At 40.1% G+C, this 26,597-nt stretch overlaps 1 protein-coding gene across 2 annotated transcripts in view; it reads right to left on the minus strand.

Annotated features, from left to right (window-relative positions):
- CHMP3 (charged multivesicular body protein 3) overlaps window positions 1-26,597 on the minus strand; it is a 47,432-nt gene that overhangs the window by 9,250 nt on the left and 11,585 nt on the right. The window contains exons 2-3 of one of the 2 annotated variants that reach the window (XM_064268814.1): window positions 15,698-15,758; window positions 6,036-6,215 (exon numbers count right to left, since the gene is read on the minus strand). In XM_064268814.1, coding sequence (XP_064124884.1) covers window positions 6,036-6,215; window positions 15,698-15,758 — 241 coding nt within the window. Of the gene's footprint in view, window positions 1-6,035; window positions 6,216-13,408; window positions 13,572-15,697; window positions 15,759-26,597 lie in introns of those variants that run through there. The other variant, XM_064268815.1, reaches the window with a different exon arrangement.

The raw sequence follows: 26,597 nt of genomic DNA on the forward strand, positions 1-26,597 counted from the left end.
ACTCCAATCAAAGTATGGAAAGAAAACAAAGAAAAAAAGGCCAAAGGAGGAAATAACAGGTGCAGGGACATGCACTGCCCCCAGCACCCAGGCCCCACCTGGCTCAGCACCCAGGCCTGCCCCACCTTTGAATCTCTGTTAACCTCCGCCCCAATCAAAACACAATTATATGTCTCATTCTGCAAGGAGCTGCTGCCAGGAAGCTGTCACTTGGAAAGCATCTAATCATGACAGTATATTAATAGCTGACGAGGCTTAACTTATTACCCCTCCCAGGGACACCTGCATTTGAATAGGGAAACATCTTAAAGGAAAAGAAACGACTTCGTCAAATGATGGCTTGTCAACCAAGCAACGCTGGGGTAGGAGAGGGGAAGGAGATACGCAGCTAGACGGGCTTCAAACACCTCTTGAGAGCTCTGGTTATACCACTCTCAGTTTTCTCTTTTCATCTCCCACTCCCAAAACGTACAGCCCCATCGCCCCCAGGTTCCATCCTCAGGGACAACAAGCAACAGCCCTCTATCACCCCTCTTAGCTACCCTCCCTGCAATCCCTTCCACAGCCATGGCACTTAGGTGCCAGGGAGGCAGGGTGACCCAAACAGCCACTGATCCCCAGGGAGGTGCTCTGCTCAGCCCAAAAAGACTCTCTTTTTCTGGAGCCTTCTCCTCACCCTGTGTTTCCAGTGTCTGTTAATGGCACTGGAGACAAGGGCTCAGAGCACCTGAGGCTGGTTTATGCCTTCATCAAGTCTCATTTACTCTGCACCCAGAGCAGTTCTTCAGATTCCTCCTTTCTACTCCAGCCCTCCTAGCCTAACCTATTCAGGACCGCCATTACTCCCAGGTCCCACTGCCTCCAATCTCGCTGCCTCAGTCCCTCTGTACATCTGCAGTCCCTGTGTGCACTGGAGGGGGCCTCCACTACTGCCCCCTCAGCCTAACGCTCAAAAATTGGACTCCAATTTACCTTTCCAGCTTGACCTCCCACTACTCTCCTAATATGGAGCCCTGATGGCACAGTGGTTAAGCACTCGAATACTAACTGAAAGGTCAGCAGTTCGAACCCACTAGCCGCTCAGAGGAAGAAAGATGTGGCAGCCTTGGAAACCCTGTGGGGCAGTTCTATGCTGTCCTACAGGATCGCTATGGGTGGGAATTGACTCCACGGCAACGGGTTTGGCTCTCGGTTTTACCTTCCTAGTGCGCTCCTGTCAAACAACATCAAGTGCAGTTTGCTGAACACAGCCTGAGGTATTTCACAGCGTAATCCCTCTACTCAGATGCCTCCCTGGTTCTCCCAGAATAACACCTGCCCTCTGAACTCCGACTGCATCTGCGCCCTCGCTACAGCAGGTGTCACTCTGCACTTGTCTCCATCCTCCCCTCTGTCCTCAGAACTCCAGCCTCCCAGAGCCTCCTTCAGTCATCCCAATGCACAGTTCTTTTTGGCCCCAGGGCCTTCACGCATGCTGGGCACTCTGGCAGGAACACGCCCCTAGGTTGCTCGCACACGCACACGGACACACTTTACTGCTCGAGCTCCTTCAGATTCCATCAGTGCCTTAAGGAGACACCCTTGCCTCTGCATTTCCCTTTTACAGTCTCCTGGTGCTCATCACGGTTTGCAATTATAAACTTACCCATTTGATGATTAGATTTTCACCCCACACCAAGAGGGCGATGACTGTGTCTCTAATATTCACTACTTTATCCCCAGGACCCAGTGCTTCCAAAAGGCCACAGCGTTGAAAACCCTATGGGGCTGTTCTACTCCACACACATGGGGTCGTCACGAGTCAGAACTGACACAGTGGCACCTAACAACACCACCAGTTCCATAAGGAAATTAAAGGGAATGTGGTGGTAGCAATGTGAGGGGGGCCGTTTAGATTGGGCACCAGGCCAGGCCTCAGAGTACCTGCCATCTGAACTGAGGCCTGAATGACAAGAAGGAGGAATTCACTGAAAGAGCTGGGAGCAACACATTCCTGGAAATAGTAGTAAACTGGGCCAGTTCCAGAAACGGAAAGGCTAGTGTGGCTGGATGAAGAACAGAAAGGGGAAAAAGCCAAGGTCAGAGCAACTGCCATCTCACACAGGGCCTTACAGACCAGGTTAAGAATTTGGGTTCAAATCTAAATGCAATGTGTAACATAGTAATTTAAATAAAATACCACAATCACATATGCTTATTATGAAGAGCACTCGAATACCGTGTGAAGTATGAATCGTACCTGGTGACTACACAAACAAGGAGATGATGAAGAGGCTACTGTACTAATCCAAGCAAGACACAATGGCAACTTGAACTGAAGTGGTAGCAATTTCCTAAGTGGAAAATTTCAAGGCTCCACTTTCCACGGCACCTAACAACAACTTTAGAGGAAGAGTGACAGGGCTGTGAGGTAAACGGAGAAAAGGGAGGACTCCTAGGTTTGTGGCTTGAGGAAAGCGGGTAGATACAGATCCATTTACAGAGATGATGAAGACTAGAAGAGGCGCAAGTTTTTATAGTGGGGGAAGGAAATCAAAATTTTTTCATGAGGGGTGGAGGGGGGGAATCACCAACTACACAGTAGACAAGTATTAACTGTGGTGAAGGGACAGGGAAGACAACACACAATATAGGGGAAGTCAGCACAACTTGACCAAGGCGAAGTCATGGAAGTTTCCTAGACACATCCAAACACCTCGAGGGACCGAGTTACTGGAGGTGATGGCTGGCGACCACTGTCTCAGGGGACATCTAGGTCAATTGGCAAAACATAGTTCTTAAAGAAAATGTTCTACATCCTGCTTTGGTGAGTAGTGTCTGGGTCTTAAAGGCTTGTAAGCAGCCATGTAAGAGACATTATTGGTCCCATCCCATTCAAAACAAAGGAGAATGAAGAAAACCAAAGACAAGGAAAACATTAGCCCAAAGGACTAATGGACAAAATGAACCAGAGCTTCTACCAGACTGAGCCCAGAACTAGAAGGTGCCTGGCTACCACCACCGACTGCTCTGACAGGGATCACGATAGAGGGTCCCGGACAGAGCAGAAGAAAAATACAGAACAAAACTCAAATTCACAAAAAAGGACCTGACTTACTGGTCTGAGACTGCAGGAACCCCTAGGACTATGACCCCAGACACCCTGCTAACTCAGAAAGGAAGCCACGACCGATGCCCAGCTTTCAGCCAAAGATTAGACAGGCGTATAAAGCAAACAATGACACATGTGAGGAAAGTGCTTCCTAGTTTAATAAACTATACAAAGCCAAATGGGCAACATCTGCCCAAAAGCAAAGACCAGAAGACAGGTTTTGCTGTTGTTGTTAGGTGTTCAGTCAGTTCCAACTCACAGTGACTCTATGTACCACAGAACGAAACACTGGCCAGTCCTGTACCATTGTCTTAGTTATCTAGTGCTGCCATAACAGAAATACCAAAAGTGGATAGCTTTAACAAAGAAACATATTTCCTTACAGTAAAGTAGGCTGAAAGTCTAAATTCAGGGCATCAGCTCCAAGGGAAGACTTCCTCTGTTAGCTCTTAAAGAAGGTCCTTCTCATCAATCTTCCCCTGGACTAAGAGCTTCTCTGCTCAGAAACCCCGGGTCCAAAGGACGCACTCTGCTCCCAGCACTGCTTTCTTTGTGGTAGGAAGTTCCCCTGTCTCTCTGCTCCCTTCTCTCTTTTATATCCCAAAAGAAACTGGCTCGAGACACCATCCAATCCAGTAGATGCAGTCCTGCCTTGTCAACACACCTGCCGCCCATCCCCCCTCACTAAGATCACAGAGGCAGGATTTACAACACATAGGAAAATCACATCAGATGACAAAATGGTGGACAAACACTCAATACCTGGAATCAGCCAAACTGATACACACATTTCAGCACGCTGCACACAAAAAAAACAGGCAGTAAATATGAAACTTTCAAAACTGGCTGTGAAAGGCTGCAAAAAAGCTCATTTATTAAAAAAAAAAAAAAAAAGCATTTATTAGAGCTTTCAAAATGACAAGATAAAACTGTTTTTTCATAACACTGAAGGCGTGGCTAGTTCAAAAGCCACATCTAGGTGATATATCCAGTATTTTGATGAGCCGAAATACAGATTTTAGGACTGAATGTGATTTTTAAAAGTGAAGCTAATCCTGGGGAGTTTTTTAAGAAGATGGGGTGTAATCACTTTGATTGCTATATATTTTCTTACTTTTTCTCAATCAATGACTATTTTCTTCAGTTTTGAAGAAACTGATGACACATTCCCTATCAGGCGTATTTTAAAACCGTATCTAAATGTTAAAACCGAACATGCAGAAAATACCTTCAGGGCCAAATACAACCAAGTAATACATCAGGAACTCATTGGGCCCCACTCTTTAACCTGAAGCATTGCATCTTCTAACTTTTGAGTGTGATGTACTCATTAGCTTAGTCTCCGACAGAGAGATAGACATAGTCTTTAATGAAATATTTCTCCACCATTTCTCAGTCAACATTCAATCTAAGTATCTGACAGTCACTTGCTGCCATTCCCAAAGAACTATAATTTTGAGTTAAAAAAAAAAACAACAAACCCACTGCCGTAAAGTCAATTCCCACTCATAGCCACCCTATGACAGAGCAGAATGGCCCCATAGGGTTTCCAAGGAGCACCTGGTGGGCTTAAAGTGCCAACCTTTTGGTTAGGAGCCGTAGCTCTTAACCACTATGCCACCAGGGTTTCTGAGTTAGGACTTTCTAACTTAACAGAAATTATGTCTGATCATACTTTGGACATGTTGTCAGGAGGGATCAGAAAGACATCATGCTTGGCAAAGCACAGGGTCAGTGGAAAAATGGAAGACCCTCAATGAGAGACTGACACAGTGGCTGCAACAATGGGCTCAAGCATAACAAGGATTGTGAGCATGGCACAGGACAGGGCAGTGTTTCATTCTGTGGTACATAGGGTCGCTATGACTTGGAACTGACTCGACGGCACCTAACAACAACAACAACAATTTAATAGAAGTTAAATAAGAAAAGAAACCAACTGGATGTAAAATATGAACTATGGCTCCAGTTGTCATTGACCTGGAGACATACCTGTAAAAGACTGTAAACAGTATTATACTGAACACTTGAAACAAGATTGTTTTGTTTTTATTTTAAGCATTAGGATGAGTTTGTAAGAAAGATCTACAATTGGTAGTTCACATGTATGTTGAGTACCCATTACGAAGTCTGCAAGTTTCTAAGATGTGGGATGTATTATGGAGATAATTAGAGACGAGACAGAAAAGGAGGCAGGTGGAAGCCAAAGCCAAACTTCAGCTATCTTAAACTTTTGCCTAGGGCTGCTCCGGGCTGCAGATAGAGGGAGAAAACTTTTCTTCTCTCTCCAACACACAGGCCAGCCTCTTATACTCAACTCTCAGGTCACTAGCATAACATTGTTCCCATGGGGAAATATATCCTAAATCCTAAACAAAGCAGATTTACATCAGTTTTGTTGTTTCTTCAAAAACACTGGCCAAAAAAAAAGAGTAACAACACCTAACAATAAAAATAGCAAAATATTTTGCACAGCCCAATTAAGACAACACAAAGAATAAAAACCAGAGTTGAGTCTGTGTTTCCTTTTCAAGGAAACTGGTATTGACAATAACAGCAAGTGTCAGGGTTACTGACAAAGCCAACTCTTCAGACAGGGATTGGACTGGACAATGGGATAGGAAATGACACTGGTGAAGAATGAGCTTCCTGGATCAAGTAGACACATGAGACTATGTTGGCATCTCCTGTCTGGAGGGGAGATGAGAGGGCAGAGGGGGTCAGAAGCTGGCTGAATGGACACGAAAATAGAGAGTGGAGGGAAGGAGTGTGCTGTCTCATTAGAGGGAGAGCAATTAGGAGTATATAGCAAGGTGTATATAAATTTTTGTATGAGAGACTGACTTGATTTGTAAACTTTCACTTAAAGCACAATAAAAATAAAATTAAAAAAAAAAAGAGTGTCAGGGTTACCGAGGTGGCCGTGTGGTAACTGTCATCTTACCAAGTTGGTTCTTCATCCCCATGAGCACGGAGTTCATGTGGGCTTTGGATGCGTAGAGTTTGCTCACAGCCTTTCTTGACCTGATCATCTCCTTGGCCAGAACCACACAGACATCCTTCTGGCCCTTCTTGGCAGCATCTTTCACAGATCGTTTCACTTTGTCTTCTTCCCTTTGGATATCTATACTTAGAACACAACACAAAACACCAAAACTCAGCAATGGGCCAGGAGATTTACTGGCATTCCAATCCATTCTTATCATAATCTCAATGTCAATTAAACAGAAAAACATGTTTAAAAAAAAAAAAACAAACCAAACCCCCTGTTCTTGATTCAGACTTACAGCGACACTATAGGACAAAACAGAACAGCCCCATAGGGTTTCCAAGGCTGTAATCTTTATGGAAGCAGGCTTCCACATCTTTTTCCCACCACATCTTTCTTCCACAGAACGACTAGCGGGTTCCAACCACCCACTTGTCAGTTAGGAGCCAAGCTTAAGCACTGTGCCACCAAGGCTTCTTAGGAAAACATATAAAAACCAAACCCATTGTCACTGAGTCAATTCCAACTCATAGCGACCCTATAGGACAGACTAGAACTGCCTCATAGGGTTTCCAAGGAGTGGCTGGTGGATTCAAACTGCTAATCTTTGGTTACCAGCCAAGCTCTTAGAATTACCATAACGTCCATGGTTGACAAGTCAATTCCAACTCATAGTGACCCTACAGGACAGAGTAGAACTGCCCCAGAGGGTTTCCAAGGAGTACCTGATGGACTCGAAATGCTGACCTTTTGGTTAGCAGCTGTAGCTCTTAATCACCACACCACCAGGGTTTCCAGAATTACCATATCACCCACCAATTCTACTCCTAAGTATATACTGCAAAAAAGTAAAAGCAATGACTCAAACAAATACTTGTAAACCAACGTTCACTGCAACATTATTCACAAAAGCCAAAAGGTAGAACCCAAGTGTTCATCAACAGATAAATGGATAAACAAATCTGGTATGCCCATACAATAGAATATTATTCAGTCATAAAGACTAATAAAACTCTGATAACATGCTATGAGATGGATAAACCTTGAAATCACTATGCTGAGTGAAATAAGTCCAATACAAAAAGAAAAATATTGTTATGACCCCACTCACAAAATATGAGAATAAGCAAATGCATAGAAACACAAGTTTATTAGTGGTTACCACGGGTTGGGGAGAGAAGGAAATGGGGAGTTATGTCTTAAAGGGTTTCTGATTGTTGTTGTTAGATGCAATTGAGTTGGTCCCAACTCATAGTCACCCTATGTACAACAGAATGAAACACTTGCCATTCTCATGATCATTACTATGTTTGAGCCCATTGTTGCAGCCACTGTGTCAGTCCATCTCATTGAAGGTCTTCCTCTTTTTCGCTGACCCTCTACTTTACCAAGCATGATGTCCTTCTCCTGGGACTAGTCCCTCCTGATAACACGTCCAAAGTATGTAAGACGAAGTCTCACCATCAGCACTTCTAAAGAGCATCCTGGCTGTACTTCTTCAAAGACAGATTTGTTCATTCTTCTGGCAGTCCATGGTATATTAAATATTTCTCACCAACAACAAAATTCAAAGACATCAACTCTTATTTCTTCTTCCTTATTCACTGTCCAGCATTCACATGCATACAAGGTGATAGAAAATACCATAGCCTGGGTCAGGCATACCTTAGTCCTCATTGCTTTTTAACACCTTAAAGAGGTCTTTTGAAGTAGATTTGCCCAAAGCAATACATTGTTTGATTTCTTGACTGCTGTTTCCATGGGCATTGATTATCGATTGAAGTAAAATGAAATCCTTGACAACTTCAATATTTTCTCCATTTATCATGATGTTATTTATTGGTCCACTTGTGAGGACTTTTGTTTTCTTTATGTTGGGGTGCAACCAGCACTGAAGGCTGTACACTTTGATCTTCATCAGTTAAGTGTTTCAAGTCCTCTTCTCTTTCAGCAAGCAAGGTTGTGTCACCTGCATATCGCAGGTTGTTAATGAGTCTTCCTCCAAACCCGATGTCGCACTCTTCTTCAAGATCTATCCTAAAGTACAATGCTGTCAATGATAGGATAATATGCACATGCCTACAAGGAAGACCAGTTAATATGACTATTTTTAATTCAAATTTACAACCAACTATTAATGCCAAAGATGAAGAAATTCAAGATTTTTACCAATTTCTATAGTCTGAAATTGACCAAACATGCAATCAAGATGCACTGGTAATTACTGGTGATTGGAATGGGAAAGATGGAAACAAAGAAGGAGCAGTAGTTGGAAAATGTTGCCTTGGTGATAGAAACTATGTCAGAGATCACATGACAGAATCTTGTAAAACAAATGGCTTATTCATTGGAAATAACTTTTTTCAATAACATAAATGGCGATTATACACATGGACCTTGCTAGATGGAATACACAGGAATCAAATTGACTACATCTGTGGAAGGAGATGATGGAAAAGCTCAATATCATCAGTCAAAACAAGGCCAGGGGCCAACTGTGAAACAGACTATCAATTGCTCATATGCAAGTTCAAGTTGAAGCTGAAGAAAATTAAAACAAGTCCACAAGAGCTAAAGTACAACCTTGAATATATCCCACCTGAATGTGGAGACCATCTCAAGAACAGATTTGATGCACTGAACACTAATGACCAAAGGCCAGATGAACTGTGGAACGGCATCAAGGACATGACACATGAAGAAAACAAAAGGTCATTAAAAAGACAGGAAAGAAAGAAAAGACCAAAATGGATGTCAGAAGAGATCCTAAAACTTGCTCTTGAACATAGTGTAGCTAAAGTGAAAGGAAGAAATGAGGTAAAAGAAATGAACAGTAGATTTCAAAGGGCAGCTCGAGAAGACCAAGTAAAGTATTATAATGAAATGTGCAAAGACCTGGAGTTAGAAAACCAAAAGGAAAGAACATGTTCAGCATTTCTCAAGCCGAAAGAACTGAAGAAAATATTCAAACTTCAAGTTGCAATACTGAAGGATTCTAAGGGCAAAATACTGGACAATGCAGAAAGCATCAAAAGCCAATGGAAGGAATACAGTCACTGTACCGAACAGAACTGGTTGATGTTCTTCCATTTCATGAGGTAACATATGATCAAGAACTGACAGTACTGAAGGAAGACATCTAAGCTGCACTGAAGGCACTGGTGAAAAACAAGACACCAGGAATTGATGGAATACCAACTGAGTTGTTTCAACAAACAGACGCAACGCTGGAAGCACTCACTCATCTATGCCAAGAAATCCGGAAGAAAACTACCTGCCAACTGACTGGAAGAGATCCATATCTGTGCCCATTCCAAAGAAAAGTGATCCAACAGAACATGGAAATTATTGAACAGTATCATTACTGTCGCACACATGTAAAATTTTCCTGAAGATAATTCAAAAACAGCTGCAGCAGTACATAGAGATGGGACTTCCAGAAATTCAAGCTGGATTCAGAAAAGGATGTGAACAAGGAGTATCACTGCTGATGTCAAGATGGATCTTGGCTGAAAGCAGGAATACCAAAAAGATGCTTACCTGTGTTTTACTAACTATGCAAACGCATTCGACTGTGTGGGTTACAACAATTACGGAATTTCTGATTAGGGTGATGAGAAACATTTGAAAATGGATAATGGTGATGATGGCTTTAAAACATGGTGAGTATAATTGATATCACTGAATTGTATAACTACAAAAGCAAATGCTTGGTTATATATATTTTATCACAATAGTTTTTAAAAATTGCTAGTAATGACAAGTGATAAGAAACACCAATGGAAGAGATAAGGGTTGAGGTCATTTAAAAGAATGGATGAGCTATGGATGAGAGAAGGAATACAATGAGCAAAACACAAAGAAGGCATAAACAAGGCTTGTGAGGCACAAAAGTACCTGGGGGGCATAAACAATTTGCACTCTCCTGCTAACCAAAATGTTGGCAGATTGAACCCACCCAGCAGTGCTTCGAAAGCAGGGCGTGGTGATATGCTTCTTCAAAGATTACAGCCATGAAAATCCTATGGAGCTCAGTTCCACTCCGTAACACATGGGGTCACCATAAGTTGAAACTGACTTGATGACAATGGGATTGGTGCTTGATTTGTGAGACATTAACTGTATTTACGAAGTTTCTATTTGTGCCACTATTCATCATATATTTTACTTCTACATGTTACGAACTCCATATATACATTATTTTTAAACAGTTAATAATTTTGTAAAAAAAAATTTTTAATGAGAAAAAAAGTTACTTTCATAGGCAGTCCCTGACTTACAACAGGGTCCCATTCTGACAACTCTGTCAGTCAGTTTTGAAATAAGTTGAATACCTCATTATTTATTTATTTTCGTTTTCATGATTATTTCTTCATTATCAGTATCTTTATAAATCTGATTTTTAATTGCTTTGGGTTTGGAAACATTACATATAAACTTAAAGACATGCTTTAATAAATACATAAATAAAAAAGTACACAAATCACAAAAATTTGCACCAACAATAAAGAAGAGCTGGACGACACTGGGTTTTTGTCAGTTGGCAGTAATAACACCACTTGTGGAAGGTTCTGGATCATCTGGATTATCCCTGGAAATAAGCATGGCGTCTCCAGCCAGAAAATTAGTGAGAGTTGTCTGTATGGTCCTCTTTTTTCTTCATATATTTCGAGGTAACATTCCACTGCTTCCTGAATCTGCCTATCGACTTTAGCAAAGCAGTCAGCGTTTGGGTCCACGCTTTCAAGAAACTGAAGAAAAACTCCAGCTAATCTTTCCACTGCAGAATTTTTTGACAACTTCTCTTCTTCTCTCATTATTTCTTCCTTTTTAAAAATTCATTAAATCCTGATCTGTCAGTTCCCCTTCTTTGAGATCTAGGAGCTGTTCCACATCGGCGTATCAAGTTCTACATTCAGCGTTCTTGCCCCATGGATGATTTTTCCACCAATCTCTTCCATCGTATTATCCTGATCACATGCTTAAGCATGTTCACATAACTCAGCAGTTTTTTTGTATCCCCTGCCTGCATTTTCCCATAACTTCCTCTCAGGAAGATGCAATGTTCTGGATACACTGAAGAATATTATAATTCTTCCAGAAATGTTACCTTACCTCCATCTGTTGCAGCTATTGCCTGAGTGAACACAGTCCATAGGTAGTATGCCTTGAAGATAGCGACTGCACCTTGATCCATAAGCCGAATCACAGCTCTCATATTGAGAGGCAGATATACCACTTGCACGTCTAGATTTACATCACCTATATGAGCAGGAAACCCTGGTGGCGTAGTGGTTAAGTGCTACCACTGCTAACCAAGAGGTCTGCAGTTTGAATCCGGAAGGCGCTCCTTGGAAACTCTATGAGCAAGTTCTGCTCTGTGCTATAGGGTCACTATGAGTCAGAATCGACTCAACGGCAGTGGTTTGGTTTTTTTTTTTTTTTTTTACAGGAGCAGGATGCCTTGGGGCATTACCAAGTTGCAGAAGAATCTTGAAAGAAATGCTCTTTTCAAGGCAATACACTCTCACTTCTGGGACGAAACAATTTAAAAACCAGTCTTCAAACAACACAATCATCATCCAGGCCTTGGAGTTACTTTTGTAGTAGACTGGCAGCTTATTTTTGCCAATGTTTTTGGATGCTCAGGTTTTCAAAACAGTGAACAAGGTTTTAATTTAAATCCAACAGCACTTCCTCCATGCGACAGCCTGATTCTGTCTTTAAATGCCTTGAAACCTGGTACTGACTCCACCTCTTCGTGACTATAGGTCCGTGCTGGCATTCTTTTCCAAAACAAGCCTATTTCATCCATGTTGAGAATCCTATTGTTAGTAATATGGACTACGACGCACAATGTTGCAGAGTGCAATTTGCTGATGGTAAAAAAAAAACGATGGTCAGTAAGTGCAGTTCATCGTAACTCGAATGCATTGTGAGCCAGAACTACCTGTATTCACAGATTTACCATTCCTGGCGTTCCTCCTCGGTTTGAGTAGACTGAAGTTCTTTTCTGTTATGATTCTCCTTTAGCCTAAAGAACTTCCTTTAACATTTCTTGTAGTGCAGATCTACTGGCAACAAATTTTCTCAGCTTTTGCTTGAAAATATCTTTATTGCACCTTCACCTGTGGAGGCTATGTGCATGGGACATAAAGTTCTAGCCTACCATATTTTGTTTTGTTTTCCTTTTATTACATTAAAGGCATTTTGGTTTGCATTGTTTCTAATGAGAAATTTGCAATCATTCTTATCTTTCTTTCCTGCATTTAACATGCCTTTTTTCCTCGGGCTGTTTCATCTCTTCATTGTTTGTTTTCAATATTTGATTGTGATATGCCTTGGTATGGTTTTCTTTGTGTTTATCCTATTTGGAATTCACTGAGTTCCTTGGATCTGTGGATTTGCAGTGTTCATCAGATCTGGAAAACTTTCACCTATTATTTTGTCTGACCCCTTCCTGGCGTCTCTCCTCTGGGACTCAAATTGCACAGGTTAGACTATTTGATACTGCCCCACAAGTCACTAAGACTCTGCTGTTTTTTTCCCCCCCGGAGACTTTTTCTCTCTGTATACAGTTTGGATAGTTTGTATTTCTATCTTTGAGTATACTGACCTTGTCTTCTGTACAAGCCCCAGGTTACAAATGTTTGACTTACGGATAGCTCGTACTTAAGGACAGACTGCCATAAAGCCTATTATATTAAAATTTGAGTTAAATGCATATAATGATTCACAATAATGAACACATGACACTACTTTGTGATGCTCATAAAAACAGTGCACAGTTTGGAAGTGTTTTTAAGTGTTTTATATGCATAAACCCAGGCCCTGTGCTGTCGAGCATAGAAAGGTAAAATATATACTATATATTAAGACGAACATTTGACTGACTGATGCTAAATAAGAACCATATGTACCTATTCTGACTTACCTACAAATTTGACTTAAAGACAGATTTAGGAATGGATCTCGTTCATAACCCAGGGATCACCTGTACTGTCCAACCATTAAGTGAATTCAGTGAATTTTTACATTTTACATCTTTCGTCTCTAAAAGTTCTGTCATGGATTGAATTATGTCCCCCCCAAAAATGTGTGTATCAACTTGGTTAGGTCATAATTCTCAATATTGTGTGGTTGCCCTCCATTTTGTGATTGTAATTTTATGTTGAGAGGATTAGGGTGAGATTGTAATACCACCCTTGCTCAGGTCACCTCCCTGATCCAAGGTAAAGGGAGTTTCCCTGAGGTGTGGCCCATACCACCTTTTATCTCTCAAAAGATAAAAGGAAGGGGAAGCAAGCAGAGAGTTGGAGACCTCATACCATCAAGAAAGCAGCACCAGGAACAGAGTGTGTCCTTTGGACCCGGGGTCTCTGCGCCTGAGGAGCTCCTCGACCAGGGGAAGACTCATGGCAAGGAACCTTCCTCCAGAGCTGACAGAGAAAGTCTTCTTCCTCCACAGCCGACACCCTGAATTTGGACTTAGAACCTACTAGACTGTGAGAAAAAAATTTCTCTTTGTTAGAGCCATCCATTTGTGGTATTTCTGTCAGAGCAGCACTAGATAACTACGACAAGTTCCAATTTTTTCTTTTCTGTATCTTCTATTTATGTATTTTTATATAAATAACATGCACCTTCTGTGTATGCCAAGCACGCCCTCCCCCAACGTGGTATTTTTGTTAAGCGCAGCTATGCCAGTTTGTTTTACTTGTTTCCGTAAAAAAAAAAAAAAAAAAATTAGCACAGAGCGCTGACAAAAATATCAGTGGTGAGAGAGCGGTTACCAAACAAACATAGAACGTGCACATTTTTTTGCATGAGAATATGGTCTGCCTTCGTTATGTTCTTTTCTTTTAAATTCCTCAGATATTTATAATAGCTACTTAAAGTCCTTGTCAGTTAATTCTATCATCTCTGCTATTTCTGGATCTATTTCTACTGCCTGATTCTTTGTCTGATTTCAGGTCACATTTTCCTGCTTCTTTCCAGTAATTTTTCATTGGATGCTGGACTCTGAATGCTTCATTGGTGAGAATCTGAATTTTGTGGTCTTCCTTTAAAGAATCTTAAGCTTTATTTGGGTAGGCAGTTAAGTTAGCTGCAGATCAATTCTCAATACTTGTTTTAAGCTTTATTAGTATGGGTTTATAGTAATCTTAGCCTTAATTAAGTGAAGGCGTGACCTTCCTGGGGTCTTTTTGAATGTCAACAAACTCTCTACCATCTCTAAATCTTGTGTGAGCTATGAGATTTGTTCAGCATACAGCTCCTAGTGGTTTTTCTTTCTCATCCTCTTCAAATCTCACTTTAGGCATGCATAACCTTGTATTCAGCCAAAGACTCAAGGAGATCCAATACAGATTTATGGGGCTCTTTATCTGGGTAGTTGCCTCCTCTCCAAAACTCTGGCCCAGAAATTCCAGCCAATTCAGTCTCTCCAAACTCTGATCTCTGTCTCGACTTAGTGAGATCATCATGCTCTCCTTGGGATCTCCATCCCTGTGCTACGATCCAGAAAGTAGTTCTAGGCAGCAAGTCAGGATTCTCTTTGTTTCCCTTCTTTCAGTGATCACAACCCTGCACTGCCAGTTCTCCAATATCTAAAAATGTGTTGTTTCATAGATTTTGTCCAGCTTTCCATTTATTTATACAAAGTGAGTGAGTGCAAGTCTGCAACCACTTACTGAACAATGGTCAAAAACAGAAGTTTCCCCTCCAATTCTTTTTTAAGGGAATGATTTTGGACTCTCTCTCGTACTAATTTTTCTCCAATAATGAACGTGTTAAAAATGATCAAAGTTTTAAACATAACCATCCCTTTCCAAGTCACCTTAATTTTAAGTAGTATTCAATAAATCGTCTTTACATAGAAATACGTTTTCCTCAATTTTTGGCCATGACACACAACTTTAGCAGCAATAATAGAATTATACTCCTTGTTTACATACAATTTCTTTAATTTAAATTCCATAAAAGACATTTCTTTATAAATAGCGAGGTCTCTTTTGTTCTTTTTATTCATCACACAAAATGTAAAGTTTCTTTGAATTCATTATCATTTTTGCTTTTCTTATACTGATTACAGGATGAGAAAGCAAGATAATTTGAACAGCTACGAATAATCAATATAAGAATAAACTATGACCAGGCCTTTCATCCACAGTATAACTGGGTGGGTTTGAACTGTCAACCTTTAGTAGTCGAGTACATAATGCTTGTACCGCCCAGGGAACTTTTAAGAATAAATAATCATACACACACACACGCACACACACACACACACACACATCCATTGCTGTCAAGTTTATTCTGACTTACAGCAACCCTATAGGACAGAATAGAACTGCCTCACAGGGTTTCCAAGGAATGCCTGGGGGATATGAACTGCTGACCTTTTGGTTAGCAGCTGTAGGTCTTAACCACTGTACCACTAGGGTTTCCATACATACATACGTAATATAAATAAACTTAAATATATTAGTGGATATCTAAATATATTTAAAAAAAAACAAAAATATATTAAAAAATATAGGTATGGTTTATTTTTAAGAAGTAAAGCAAAACATACCAAGAAAGTAGGGAACAGGAGACATAAAATGATAATTTACCTCTTATTTGTCTGTCAACTACTCTCATTTCCTTTCTTATCTTCAATGACCATTCATTGACCTGAGAAAAAATTTAAAAATAAATAAGGGATGCCAACACTCCTAATTCAGTTAATTTTAAAGAGTTTCATTATTACTTTTACATTTATACCAGACACAATCCAGACATAAAAGTATTTCAAAGAAAGAGTTTTAGGACTAAATTCTTTCTTTTTTCTTCTTCTTTTTAACCTCTTTTTATTCATAGTACGTAGAAGCCTTGACCTGAAAGAAGGCAGTGAGAAGCACTTTACAGAAGACCTTAGAGGGAGCATGATATCCCAGCAAGTACACAAAGATTTTTCCAGAGGTGCATGGACAGTCAATTTTAAGGGCATCAGTTTTAAAATTTTTAACTTCGACACACTGTTGTCGTCGTTAGGTGCCTTCAGATCGGTTCTGACTTGTAGAGACCCTATGCAGGACAGAATGAAACACTGCGCAGTCCTGCACATTCTCACAATCGCTGTTATACTTGAGCCTATTGTTGTGGCAACTGTGTCAATTCATCTCGTTGAGGACCTTCCTCTTTTTCTCCAGCCTTCTACTTTACCAACCATGATGTCCTTCTCCAGGGACTGATGCCCCCTGACAACATGTCCAAAGTATGTGAGGTGAAGTCTCCCCATCCTTGCTTCTAAGGACCATTCTGGTTGTACTTTTTCCAAGACAGATTTGTTCATTCTTTTGGCAGTCCATGGTATATTCAATATTCTTCACCAACACCACAATTCAAAGGTGTCAATTCTTCTCTGGTCTTCCTTATTCATTGACCAGCTTTCACACGCATATGAGGTGACTGAAAACATCATGGCTTGGGTCAGGTGTACCTTAGTCTTCAACGTGACACCTTTGCTTTTTAACACTTAATCATTCTACACATAATCATTTCAAAAACTACTCTGCCTGAGAACAGGCCTGTGTCATGAGAGTTCCCCTTTTTCTTCTTCCCTATTACAATAATACTTCCCCACTTTACAAAAGCAGGTATTCCTCTAACCCATGTCCCTTATTACCATTGTGTAGTTCCCTCAGAGCCAGTAAACAGTGAGTCAACTGGGAATACTGGCCTGATGAGAAAGGAGTGAATGCTCTACTGGTTATCAAGTTCTTATGCAAGTGAAGTATTTTCCAATCCTTTGCTTTCAAAAAAAGTTGAAGCATCTGAGTTGTCAGCTGATAAATTATTAAAAGTAATTTTTATGCTAAGTCACTATGTGCTTTTTGGCCTATGACTCAGAAGAAGTTCAAAGAACTGAGTGACACTGCCATGAAAACCTCCTTCCATTCCCACCTACTAATTACCGTTAGCAAGGTTTCCTAGGACTGGGGTCTAATAAAACATAAAATAGGAAGAGGACTGATGCTGAACTCCGTACAATTCATCCACATAGCATTCAATCAGAGAGAAGTTAATTGAATGGCAGGGGAAAAAAAAAACCCATGTATTTCCAATAAATTTCTATTTTTATGTTTAATAGTTGTATTAAAAACCTGTAAAGTATTTACTATGCTCTAATTTTTTTTTAAATAATAATTATAATAACTCCATCAGGAAGATGTATTTTGAACACTTAGAGCTGTACGGTCATAAAATTTTTAAAAATTTTAATGTTAGGTTCATGCACATAGTTTTACTCCAAGTATAACAGGATGATTAATAAATTATTTCAAGCATAAAATTACTACATTAGGAAAAAATCCATGTAGTGAAAGTGGGATGGAAATAAAAGTCAAAGGAGAAAAGGGATTAATAAAGTCTGACTTGTATATGTATGTTTAAAACGAATAATGATGGATTTTAAAATCGCTGTGATATTGTCCACTGGATACTTTTAAAAGAGTTAGGTAACAATTTCATTTAGATACCAATATTTACACTATGCCAAAAATTACATCCTATCCAACTGTATTTAAATCTGTCATTACATATATATCATTTGGTTTCCAAGGAGCGGCTAGTGGCTTTGAACTGCTGACCTTCTAGTTAGCCCTTCTGGTTAAGGGCTGCTCTTATGGGGCAGTTCTGCTCTGTTCTGTAGGGTTGCTATGAGTTGGAGTCAACTTAACGGCAATGGGTTTGGCTTGGTTGATGTGTATATATATATATATATATATATATAAAATTTAAATTAAATAATATCAATTTAAAACTGTCCAAGACAGTAAGTACACAGTTATTCAAAATTATTTTATGTGGTACATGAACAAGGAAATTTTAGGCCACTGCTGTAAGCTAACTAGAGCTTTCAGGAACTGTAGGAAAGGAAATTAAGCTTCATACATGTACTCGAACGTCAATACTGAGCACCTGTGATGGGCCAGGCACTGTTCGATGTGCCACTGACACAGGAGGACACAAAACAAAGGCCCTCCCCTTATATTCTTATGAGTAAGACTGACAATAAGCAAATAAACATGCAAATGTACACTATGTCATATAATAACTATACCAGTGAAGTAGCTTTTAAAAGTGAAGGCAACTTGCAGTTTCAGCTTAGAGGTCAGTTCTTCTGTCCTTCCAACAAGAAAAAAGCTGAACAAACTGAAAATAAACAACTTTTCTTGGACCTATCAGAGAACTGAGGTCACAGGGCAAACTGCCATCCAAAATCTGAAATTAGAGGTGAATACAGAGAGTCACAGCTGAGTTCTGATCACCGGAAACAGAAACCACCAGAGACATAAAATGGTAGGAACACTTCAAAAGTAATTTTGGTGAATTGTTGGGAGGCTGAGTGTGGACTGCAATGGCAGTGAGAAACTCCTGGGAGCCCCTACATTTTCGTGGCTTTACATGTAGAACACTAGGAGGTTCTCATGGTGCAAAGTCCAAATAGAGCCCCTCATGTTTCTGGCAGGGGGAGGGGAGAAGTAACCATTTTGAAACACGTGCACCGTGTTCTCCATAATATAAGCCTACTCTCCAGGGGAAACATCACTAGAGCCTCACCCATCTTGGGGAAGGGCATTTACCCAACTCCAGTCCCCTTTAGCCTTTCTGTTTGACCTCCAGGTAGGGTGGCAAGGAACTAAGAAACACTAGTGACAGTGACAGCACAGGCACACAGGCCCACTATAAAAAGACAGAAGTTTGATCATAAGATTAGAGAATGCTTCCTCTCTCCATATCTTACCAACACACCATCAAGGCTCCAGTATACTAACAGTCCAGTGCAGTAGAATAACAGCTCAAAGAGCTGCAAGACACACTCTATTTAAAAAGGAGTTCTTAGGGAAACCCAAAGATAACCAAACCAAAAAACCCATTGTCATCAAGTTTATTCCGATACATAATGACCCTATAGGACAGGGCGGAACTCCCCCATAGGATTTCCAAGGAGTGACTGGTGGATTCTAACTGCAGACCTTTTGGTTAGCAGCCAAATGCTTAACCACTGCACCACCAAGGCTCCCCAAAGACAACAGGAGAGACAAAAGCAAGGACACTCGAGGAATTTGAAGCCTCTGGCACCTACGGCTACCAAACCAAACCAAACCCACTGCCGTTGAGTCGATTCTGACTCATAGTGACCCTACGGGACAGAGTAGAACTGCCCCAGAGAGCTTCCAAGGAGCACCTGGCAGATTCGAACTGCTGACCTTTTGGTTAGCAGCCGTAGCAGTTAACCACTACGCCACCAGGGTTTCCCCTACAGCTACAGCAAACACTAAACACAGCCCAACTCCTAGCCTGATTAACATAAAACTTCTTACCAAAACCTATTTACTTCAGTTCCTATTATTCCACACCTCATATCTGGCTTTCAACAAAAAATTCCAAGGCATGCTAAAAAACAAAATCTGAAGAGACAATGCAAGCACTGGAACCAGATTCAGATAGGACATAGATTTTGGGATTATCAAGGAGGAATTTAAAATAACTTTGATTAATATGTTAAGGCCTCTCAAGGAAAAAGTAGAAAACATGCAAGAAAAGATGGTTAATGTACACAGAGAGATGAACACTTGTCGTGGACTGAATTATGTCCCCCCAAAAATATGTGTATCAACTTGGTTAGGTCAGGATTCCCAGTATTGTGTGGTTGTCCTCCATTTTGTGATTCTAATATTATGTTGAGAGGATTAAGGTGGGATTGTAACACCACCCTTACTGAGGTCACCTCCCTCATCCAAGGTAAAGGGAGTTTTCCTGTGGTGTTGCCTGCACCACGTTTTATCTCTCAAGAGATAAAAAGAAAGAGAACCAAGCAGAGAGTGGGGACCTCATACCACCAAGAAAGCAGCACCAGGAGCAGAGTGCATCCTGTGGACACGGGGTCCCTGTGCCTGAGAAGCTCCTTGACCAGGGGAAGATTGAGGACAAAGACCTTCCTCCAGAGCCAATAGAGAAAGCCTTCCCCTGGAGCCGATGCCCTGAATTTGGGCTTGTAACCTACTAGACTGTGAGAAAATAAATTTCTCCTTGTTAAAGCCACCCACTTTTGGTATTTCTGTTATGGCAGAACTAGATAACTAAGACAACACTCTAAGAAAAAATAAAAAGGAAGTATTAAAAATCAAAAGCATCGTCAACAGTGCAACAGAAACAAAGAATGCTTATGATGGGTTCATCAGTAGACTGCACGTAGACAAAGAAAAAATGAATCTGAACATATGTCAATAGAAACTTCTTAAACTGAAATACAAAAAAGAAAAAAGGAATGGAAAAAGAAAAAAATAGAACAGAACACTTAAGAACTGTGGGTTAATTTCAAAAGATGTACCATATGTGTAACTGGAATACAAGAAGGAAGTAAAAAAGAATGGAGCAAAAGAAATATCTGAAATAGTAACAGCTGAGAACTTTCCAAAATTAGCGACAAACACCAAACTATAGATCTTGGAAGCTCAGAGAACACCAAGCCAAACAAATAGCGAAATAAGTAAATAACACCTGAGCGTATCATATTTAAACTGATTTACAGGACACCATAAACAAAGTAAAAAGAGATGTCACAAACTGGGAGAAGACATTTGTAACCATGTAAATGGCAAAGGTTTCATATCTAGAATATATAAAGACTTCCTATGAATTAATCTCTATTTTTCTTTAGTTGGATTCTAAACACTGTATATGAAAATCTGCAGAATAATTTAGTCTCTGGATTCTTTTGATACTTTCTTTCAGAGAAGACTTACATTTTTTTCTGGCAAACAACTAGCCTAAGGACATGGACAATTGGTTCATTCTAATTAATCCAGTTAGGGATTAAGATGATTTGAAACTGGGTTTCACCTTTGTGAGGGCTGGTCTATTTCCAACTCACTGTTATGCTACGGCTGCTAACCAAAAGGTCGGCAGATCGAATCCACCAGGTGCACCTTGGAAACTCTATGGGGCAGTTCTACTCTGTCCTATAGGGTCTCTATGAGTCAGAATCGACTCCACAGCAACAGGTTTGGTTTTGGTTTGGTTACTGCTAAGGTGTACTCTTTCAAGATCACAACCCAAAGCCCTGGGAATATACCAGAGTACCTTATCCTTGGTTTACCCCAAATTCTAATTTTTATTTTTTACCTCCCAACCACAGGACCTGTCAAAAGCTCTACTCAGACTCTCAATTTCTCATCACTGCATCAGGAATTAAATGAAAGATCCCTGGGTAGTTCACACAGTTTGCACTTGGTTGCTAATCAGAAGGTTGGCGATTCAAACCCACACAGGGGCACCATGGAAGAAAGACCTGGTGATCTGCTTCCATAAAGATTACAGCCAATAAAATTCTAGAGAGCTCAGTTCTACTCTGTAGCACATGGGGTTACCATGAGTTAAAACTGACTTGACAGCAAAGGGTTTTTTTGTTTTGTTTTGTAGGGAAAAAGCAGCCCCAAATGTCAACTCCAAATGTAACTGACCTTAACTATTCTATAGAATCTTGGTTTTACAATTCTTCACAGCCTTGGCAGCTCTGCAATGACGTGCATAGTTATACTTTTTGTTTAGCTCTTCTAGTTATTTTCGGCAGAACAGCTGGCCCAATTACTTAGTTTACAATTGTCCTTATGAATTTTTTAGGAATATATTTACTAGTGCTGTACACGAAAAAGGCCTAGAAAGAAGCAAGGATACTCCAGTAGCAATAAGTACACTGAGATTCCAAATTTTGGTTTCTAAATATAATTCTCACTAAATATAATTCTCCAGTGCTCTTTGGAGATAGCTGATTCCAAGCGAGATGGTGAAAACTCCCCATCTTGCAAACTCTTATAAAATAAATGATTCAGAAAACTGACACCAATAGATGCTAAAATATCTATGCAAAAGGTTAAACGATGATCAGGACATCTACTTAGTGTCAGTGTATCACCTTTCAGGTTACTTACTAGTATCAAAGAGAAAAACCTAAAATCATAGTGATCTGGCCGTCACTGCCACTAGTTACCAAACTTATCAGCATCATTAATAATGAGATTACCAGACACTATACACCTCCTGATGTGATACAATATGAAGCGCACAGATTACCTATGAGGTATTCTTGCAAAGCTGGACAATGAATAAGACCAAAAAAGAACTAATGCATTTGGATTACGGTGTTGGCGAAGAATATTGACTACACCATGGACTGCCAGAAAAATGACTAAAACTGTCTTCAAAGAAGTACATCCAGGATGCTCTTTAGAAGCAAGGATGGCGAGACTTGGTCTTACTTACCTCAGACGTGTTATTGGAAGGGACCAATCCCTGTGAAAGGGCATCATGCTTGCTGAAGTAGAGGGTCATCAAAAAAGGGGAAGACCCTCAGTGAGATGGGTTGACCCAGTAGCAGCAACAAGGGGCTCAAACATAGCAACAATTGTGAGGATGGTGCAGGACCTGGCAGTGTCTCATTCTGTTTACGTGGGGTTGCTGTGAGTCAGAACCTACTCAACAGCACCTAACAAGAACACAACAACATTCTTGCTAAAACTGTTTAACCTGAATCTAATCAAGTTTTTAAATCCAATTTTCAGTTAATAGAAAATGCTGGGGATAGAAGAAAAAGCTAAACAACTACCAGACAAATCCACAATGAAGGTTATTCTACAAGATAATTAAGCTAGCCTTATAAAAATTTTTTAAAAAGTCAATTTTATGAGGAAAAATGCAAGGGAGATGCTAGTCTACATTTAAAAGATTTAAACATACTAATCAAATACATAGCATGGTCCTTTACTGGATCCTGATAAAAATTATAAGATATTATTTGGGACACTTGGGAAAATTTAAATATAGACTGGATATTGGATGATACTAAGTGATTTTTGTTAGGCATGTAAAATTATTTATTTTCTGGAGATACAGTCTGAAGTGCTGAGGAGTAAAGTATTATGATATCTGTAATATACTTCAAAGTAATTCAGCCAAGAAAAAAATAATATATATAGCAAATAATGGCAAAATGTTATGCACAGTTGAATTTAGATGATAGAAGTTTTTATCACACTACTACTTCTACTTTTGTGAACTTAAAAATATTTCATAATAAAAATATAAAAAATAAAGTACTCACCATTTCATTGATATTCCATTTTAAAAAGAAATTAAATTTTTTATAACAAAGACAACAAGCATAGTAAAATGACAAGATACATGCTTAGAGAAAATAAACATTTTTAAAGATATTCATCCTCATAGTTAGTCAGGATAAAGCCAGATACCATTTCAAACTTCAGAGTGGAAAAATAAAAAATTCAATCAATAACAAGTAATAGAGAAGATATGAAGGCAGAGAACTTTCATATGCTTCTGGCGGATGTAGAAATTAGTACAACCGTTTTGAAGGCCAATTTGGTAGTACCTTTTACAGTTAAAGAAATCATATCCTAAGATCCGATAATTTCACTTATAGATTTATACACTAAAGAAACTCTCACAAATATATGAGGAGGCACGTATTAGAATTAGTTCATTACAGCACTGTTTTATTACCAAAAAAAAGCCAATGACCTAAATGTCCAGCAATAAAGTGAGTTATAAATTTATATAGTGGATTTCTATGGAGTTAAAAATATATGAAATAACTATCAGTGTAAATAAATCTCAAACATAAAGTTATATAAAATAAGCAATTATAAATTTTTTAAATATACAAAACAATACAGGGCATGAAGGAGTCATACCAAATTAAAGATTGTGATTATTCTCTGGGAGAATGTAAGGGACTAGGATGAAGAGAGGAAGCATGTATATGGATGTACTTGTTTCCTGCAGAGCTTTGTACCAGTACAAAACGGTTCAGTCACAGCTGATGGAAATCATGGTAGCATACACTTCACATAGCAACCAAAGCTCTTGCCCATGGGATTGTCCCAAGTAGGAAACAGCTCTGCCCCACTCAAAGATGGCATCTGTCCATGCTGATTTGAATGTGTGCCCGCTGTCTACACTCCTGCCAATAATCCAATCTCCCAGGGGCCTGATTTGAGTGAGGGTGAGATTAAACAAAAGCCTAAGAATCATCTTTCTACTCTTACCCCACATCCAGTAGATCACCACACTCTGACTATATTAAAGTAAGCCTGCTGCCATCGAGTCAATTCTGACTCATAGTGATCCTATAGGACAGAGTAGGACTGTCCCATAGCATTTCCAGGGAGGAGCTGGTGGATTTGAACTGCTGACCTTTTGGTTAGCAGCCGAGCTCTTAACCACTGCACCACTAGTATTTCTAAAACACATCTTATCCTCTCCCATTGCCATTCTGAGTTAAGACCCATATCATCTCTTGCCTGGGCCACTAAATGGTCTCTCTGCTCAATCTCTTTTCTCCAAATCATGTTCTAAGCCACTGTTCTGAAAGCTCCCCATCTTTAGTAGCAGTGACACATGTCTTTGCTAATATGGCCTCTACTTACCTCACCAACTTTGTATCTTACCGCTGCCATCACTCCTCCTCCCTTCCACTCAGATATGAGTACTTCATCTTCCAGCCACTCTGAACTTTTTTCTCTTGCCTCCAACTTATGATCCACACATCCACATTTTGCATATCCAGTTGACTTTGCTTGAAATGACTACCCTTTCCAAATCCTATACCACCTATCCACTTGGATAATGCCTCATCTGACAAAACCCAGATACCCTTCCTGACCAGCACCACTTCCCCACTTCAGTTAATCACTCCCTCCACTATGATACCACAGACCTTGTACATACTTACATTATTGCTTTTATCTCTCTAAAGTATTTGTTCACGTCAGCCTCCCCTAGTAAGCTTTGTTTTATTTGAAGTCGTCATCCAATGTCTTATTTATTTTTATAAACCTAGTACTCAACCCAATGCACACGAAATATCTCAATAAATGTTTGTTGTATGAACTGAGTGAATCAAGCTTTACCTTCCTCTCCAACTCTCCCCTTATTTTCTTCCCCATTTTGATAGCATCCCACAACTATGAGAACCTGCCCAGTCGAAGGACATAAGTTTGTTATATGATTTAAGAATTCTGATGCCATGGGAGGTGACTTCTGTTGTGTGCTGTCAAGTCAATTCCGACTTATAGCAACCCTACTGTACAGAGCAGAACTGCCCGGTAGGGTTTCCTAGGCTGTAATCTTTACAGATCACCAGGCCTTTTATTCCACAAAGCAGCTGGTAGGTTTGAACAGCTGACCTTTCAGTTAGCAGCAGAGAGCTTAATCACTGCATCACCAGGTCTCCTTGGAAGGTGACGACCCTACCCAAAGTTAAATCAGCAAAGTCCCTAAGAAAGGACCACACAACTTTCCCAGAGAAATCTCAAGTCCAAGAGAAGACATGTCTCCTGGTCTCCTCCTACCTGATAGTCACAAGGTTTCTAAATAGATAACAAGGCTCCCTCACCCTCAGCTAGCACAGTCTAGTAGTCTTAGCTTGGACCCTTTAAGGTAGATACAGGTTTCACTGCTAGGATGTCGCCACCAAAGTGTCTCTGAGATGCCTGGAGGGAAAGGTTTCAGTCTGCAGAGGCTCCTTATACAACAGTCGTTTCCCTGGAGTACTCCTTGAAACACCACTCATCTTGGGACTACTTGATCTTAAACCTTTCTTAACATTATTCTGATACTCATTCATTGTTTTGTTTTGTTTTTTTCTTAAAAAAAAAAGCCCATTGCCATTGAGTTGATTTCGACTCATAGCAACCCTAAAGGACAGAGCAGAACTGCCCCATAGGGTTTCCAAGGAGCGCCTGGTGGATTCATCACTCAACAAACATTTATTGAGCATATACAGTATGCACTCTATGTTGCACACTATACCAGGGCTCTGGGGACACCACCCATAATGTATTCCACTTGTCCAACTTAACTTGTCACCATGACTTAAATGATACCATGCTGGACAACCATGATGGTGTGGTATGGCCGCACCTGGCCCGTGCTTAGCCTGTACCAGGACCAGGACCCACATGTCCTCTTCTTCCAGACCCCACTGGAAAGCACACTGTAAATTTATCCCAATTCAACAGTACCCCAGCTGAGATCAGACCATTTAGTTTGATCCCTCCCTCTCTGACCCCTCTCCCCTATCTGCCAACGTTATCTCTTTTTATTTCCTTTACTTAGTGCTTCCTTTTTTGAGTTGAACATTTTTTTCTCCTTTAAGAAAATGCCAAACATTACTTGTTTTCTTATTCATATATACCTTCCAATACTTCATCTGTGAGTCAGTAGCTCTACAGAGAAAAGAGTATTTCCCATTCCTGCTCAAACATAGCAATGTTTCGTTCCGTATACATAAGGTCACTATGAGATGGAGCCAGCTTGATGGCACCTAACAACAACTGCTTTATTAGCACCTTTTGGAATTGACAAGCTCTACACCAAATAACTGTGACAAGTGAGAAAAAACACCTTCCTTTGTCACAAGTCATAAGGTGTAAAGAGAGACCTAGT

The sequence above is a fragment of the Loxodonta africana genome, chromosome 15 (assembly GCF_030014295.1).
Source record: "Loxodonta africana isolate mLoxAfr1 chromosome 15, mLoxAfr1.hap2, whole genome shotgun sequence".
Classification (NCBI taxonomy): Eukaryota; Metazoa; Chordata; class Mammalia; order Proboscidea; family Elephantidae; genus Loxodonta; species Loxodonta africana.